Genomic DNA, 5,055 nt, shown 5'->3' with positions numbered 1-5,055 from the left:
GGTGGATAGGGAGCATGGTTGGAGTTGCATTTTTACAATTCCTCCCTAAAATTTGTCTAAGGAGGTGGTTTAGGAAGCCCATTGCGGATGCTCTTAGGGTGCCCATTGTGGATGTTCTAAGAAAAGAATGGATGACTATAAACAAAATGTGAGAAAATATCTCATCACCTTTTCTTTACTTTTCTCTCTATCTCTTAATAACTTCAAATAAAAATACCCTAAAAATAAAATGACATAGATTCAATGCCATTCTCATCAAAAGCCACAAAATTTAATTTATAAACACCATCATTTCATTCATAATACTTTTGAGTTTAAATTTGTTTTAAACAAAAAAGAAAAAAAGAGGCTATAGCTAATACCTTTTTATTACAGATTTTTAGACAACATCAAACTAGAAACTGGACAAATCAACGATTACACAATCGTTAGAACAGCAACCAATCAACCGAAAGCAGGCAAATGAAGCAGAGAAAGAGAGACTCATAAAGAGTTATTTGCAATGGATAGAGCTTTCCTATCCCAACTGCCAACTCCATTTAATCTCTAAGACTTGGAGAGAATGGTGGTTTCAGCGATCATGGAAGTCACTACGTATGGATCCATGTTGGACGCCGGCCTTCGGTCCTCAAAATATCCTGACATTTGTGAAACCACAGATTAAACAAATATGTCCAGGTTGACAGTAGGTGGCGAAGACACTCAGTCAGACATACCTTTCCCAGCTTTTTCGGTATCACGACCAACACGGACGGAGGCTCCCCTGTTTGCCACGCCCTGTGATTTCACAATGCAAACTTGAGTGCTGAATTTAAAAAGATTAAAAGTAAAACATGATTTCAACAAAAACACAAGAAGAAAGGTTGATCTTAGCAATGTGACATGAATGCTTTATAACTATATATTTAGCCTACCCAAGAGAAAGTGTGGATGTCAGCAGTCTCATGGCGACCAGTCAATCTCCTCTCATTGCCTTTTCCATATGCAGCAATGTGCTCCTTGTGGCACAAACTCAGTTTCTCAATCGCCTTCTTGATCGCATCAATTCCACCATCATTTCTCATTGACTTGGTACTGAAAGGAATAACAATAGTTAATGACAATTATTCACACATTTGACATGCTTTTTACTCAGAGGGCTCATCATCACATGTAATGTGATGTAAAATTACATTCCAATCCAATTTGAATTGAAGATTGAAGGAACCCTACCTGTAGTTAGTGTGAGCGCCAGCACCGTTCCAGTCACCCTGGATTGGTTTTGGGTCCAAAGAAAGAATAACTCCTGCAATTTCTGTGATTCTCTGTTTTGTCAAGCAGATCAACAAATTATTAACGCAAAGCCCTTCCATATCATATACAATAGAGCAGAGCAGACATATGTGTAATATGTATATGTGGTTTGTTTACCTCAAGAATGTATCTAGCAGCCCATAGTTGATCTCCAGCAGCAACACCAACTGTAGGGCCAACTTGAAACTCCCACTGTTGGGCAACAGCAAACCAGGACATATTAGAAAGAAGTTACAACACCACATTTTATGCCGAAATTCGCAATAACCAAACCATTTTCTTAGCAACCAAAGGTTAAAGCATTGAGTATATAGATATACCTGGCCTGGCATAACTTCAGCATTGATTCCACTGACGTTGATTCCGGCAAAGAGGCAGGCCTTGTAGTGTGAATCCACAATATCACGACCGAAGGCCTTGTCAGCCCCAGCACCACAATAGTAGGGTCCCTGCATGGATACAAGAAACAAAGTTGCTGCCATGTTTAGGAAACTTCTTTTCAAGCATAATAATAATATATTAAGGCATAAAATTTGTAAGAAGCTGTTGATGGCAATCAGATTGAGAGCAAATTAAGTACCTGTGGACCTGGGAATCCACCCACTGGCCATCCAAGAGGCCATTTAGTATCCTTCTGAAGAAGAGTGTACTCTTGCTCAATGCCATACCTAAACAATCACAAAACTTCACAGTAAAGGTTTTGCTGCATATACCATGTTACTATCTTTACTACCCACAACCAAAAAAAGGTTGCTTTTGTTATATTGGGCCTTTGTGTTTCGGCACTTTCTTGGTCCAGCTCATGCTTTTCAACAACTACAGCTTGGATTGGATGGGTCGATCCAACCCAAGTGATGATTTAGGATTTACAAAACTAATCCAAAAAATTAAGCTGGTCCCGTCCTGACATACATTTTCTAATATGATGATTACAATACAATGGGTGTGAGACAGTCATAATAATTAATTCACTTTAATAAAGGGTAACGCCTTGTTAAAGTCAGCCAATAGTGACAAAAGTGCTGGCAAGAACAAGTCAAAATGATGGAGCCCATCGCATTATCTTTATCTTTAAGACTATTATAATCCATCCTTTATTATTAATTTAAGGTATTTGTTTTGACCTTACCTAATCCTCGGCCAATCTATTCTGTAAAAAAAAATTGCACATGATTACCACCCAACCCACCTACCCACACTTAATAATTTAAAACCATCAAACCCAGCAATAACTTAAGCCTCCTTACCTATGAGGAGATATCCCTTTTTCAGTTTGACACATAAGCAAAAATAATTCATCAAAAACAAAAAAAGAAAAACTTATGCACACATGCCATACTGTTATTAACAGAAATATAGGAACTCCTCCTTAAGTATTTTCCATAACTTAATAGGCACGAACCATAATAGTCACACTTGTTTTGTATCCATCTTGCACCCCTAGAAATTGGCACACCCCCACGATCACCTAACCCCTAGGAATGGCATATTTGTCATTCCCACCAGTAGTTGCTAAATTAGAATAACATTAAGAGCATCTTCAAGGGAGATGTCAAATACCAAACATCAAATTTAAATTTGATGGTTGATGTGGCAATTTTATATTTACACAGTTTTACACTCAACCCGATATGTCAAATAAATAATTATTGTAACAATCAAATCATTCAAGATAAAGAAGAAAAAAAAATGAAAAAAAAAATGAAAGTAACAGCCAGGTGTCTTTAAAAATAATAAAATATTCATTTAACATCTTGCTTTTGGTATGTCAAAAATAATAGCTGAACCTCCAACCTTCATTCCACATCACCTTTGACAATTCGGTTGGAGGGATGTGAGATGCTATTTCTAGCCGTTAAATGTCTACGTGGCACTTTTGACATATCGGTTGGAGATGCTCTAAGGATACACCACGTCATTGTCACGCAGAATATAAGACCCAAAAAAAGAAATTTTAATTCCTATACATGGGCAATTTAATTCCGTAGGGTCAGGGTGGATGATTGTAGAAAACAAACCTCGATACCAATTTTGCATTATATAACAATTAATTAGTTAATTAATTAATACGCTATAATATTAAAATTAAAGTAGGAGATGGTAGTACCAAGGCTCCTCGGCGACAACGTCGGGGTGACTGAATATCTTGGCAGCATTGAATCTCTTGTTGGTGGGTATTGGCTCCCCAGCCGGTGTGTACGCATCGCATATCACCTATTTCAGTTCGGAAAAAGACAATATTACCCCTCGACTTCTTTTTGTTGTATAATATAATCGAATTCATATAGCCAGCCTGGGGATCAGATGCAAATGTTTACCAGGATGTTCTTTCCTCTTCTGAATGGGTCCTTGAAAATAGCCTGGGGACTTTACCAGCAAAAAAATGTCTAAATAAATTTTTATTTTTATATTTTTAGGAAAGAAACTCACACATTCAATGGATTATATATAAAAATGCTTTTGATCATGGCCGTTGATCAGGATGATGATCATAATTAATTACGGGAAGTGGGAGATGGTGGTGATTGCGATTGAAAGTGATATACAGATATATATAAATATATTTATATACATACTACAAGATGACTTCACTGTCGTCTCCTGGGGCTTGGTCGGTGCTTGAACCGTCGTAGTTCCACTTGGGGAGTTTTGCTGGGTCCGTCACCGGTCCCGGCAGAGTCTGTTTAATATATATATACATTCACCCACCAATCATTTAATACAAATTCAATTTAATCAAAGGATCCAAACACAAAAAATCAACACCCAAAAAAAAAAAGTGCAAGAGTGAAGAAGAAGGCCGTACCCTTGCTTTGCTTCTCAAGTCCAAACCAGATCCACCAATCCTATAACGAAAACAAACACGGTCACACAGTGCGTACGTTAATAATTTACCGGATGATAACATTTTGTTTACTTCAAAATAAAAAGCGAGAGAAGCGGTAGCTACCATATGTATTCAGCGATGATCTTCTCGGTGGAATCAGAGAGATTGAGATTGATGAGATCAGAGAGGAGAGACATGATGATGATGATGATGATGGGTAGGCTGAGAAATTGGGAATGGAATAGAGAAAGGCAAATGCGAGAGAGATATGGAGAAAAATGGGGGGTTTTGGTTTGGGTGTTTAAGTAGGTGACAAAGTCTACCACCTGATAATTAATTCATTTTTCAGATAAATAAATAAAAATACAAAAATAGGGAGCAAACATGGAAGGATAATTTCATCAGGGAGAAACTTCCGAGGATATGCATTGTAAAAAAATAAAGGATTGCGGAATCCCCAAGATACTTGAGAATATTTAATTATGGATCAACCCACACATGCCTAATTCCGGTTTTAATTTGTAAATGAATTTTTCATTACGTTAATATTCTTTTCCCAACAATATTTTTCTACAATCGGTAAAAAAAAATTGGCCCCTTTATATTCTTTTAATACTAATTCCTTAAATGATTGTATTTTTACTATTTTTTTAAAATATTAAGGAAAAGACTTATATAATACGTGTATTATTGAAAAGTATTGGAAATATATGTATTGCACATGAAAAACGCTTATATACGTGTGTAATTAAGAAACATATGAAAAGTTTTTTTTTCCTAATACATATGTACGTATATTACACACAAATTTACTAATTAGACTATATACTAATCTACACTATGATTATGATCGAAACTTAACTCCAGCGCGGCTTCTCCCAAATAGCAAAACTGCTTCTTCTAGCTAGATCCAGCGCCACTCCATCTCAGTGAGG

General features: G+C 36.6%; 1 protein-coding gene across 1 annotated transcript; it reads right to left on the bottom strand.

Annotated features, from left to right (window-relative positions):
* Positions 1 to 270: 270 nt before the first annotated feature.
* On the bottom strand, positions 271 to 4,454 carry LOC110754635 (glutamine synthetase nodule isozyme). Its single transcript, XM_021955735.2, has 12 exons — positions 4,244 to 4,454; positions 4,100 to 4,139; positions 3,870 to 3,973; positions 3,612 to 3,660; positions 3,401 to 3,507; positions 1,874 to 1,961; positions 1,614 to 1,742; positions 1,411 to 1,485; positions 1,213 to 1,304; positions 915 to 1,074; positions 717 to 777; positions 271 to 638 (listed from the first exon to the last, which is right to left on the bottom strand). The coding sequence occupies exons 1-12, from the start codon at positions 4,315 to 4,317 to the stop codon at positions 547 to 549; spliced, it is 1,071 nt and encodes a 356-aa protein (XP_021811427.1). The 5' UTR covers positions 4,318 to 4,454; the 3' UTR covers positions 271 to 546.
* Positions 4,455 to 5,055: the final 601 nt, after the last annotated feature.

Source organism: Prunus avium, chromosome 1 (assembly GCF_965620075.1).
Source record: "Prunus avium chromosome 1, drPruAviu1.hap1.1, whole genome shotgun sequence".
In the NCBI taxonomy this organism is placed as follows: Eukaryota; Viridiplantae; Streptophyta; class Magnoliopsida; order Rosales; family Rosaceae; genus Prunus; species Prunus avium.
Note: the sequence above shows the minus strand (reverse complement) of the source record. Positions and strands in the feature narration are given on the sequence as shown.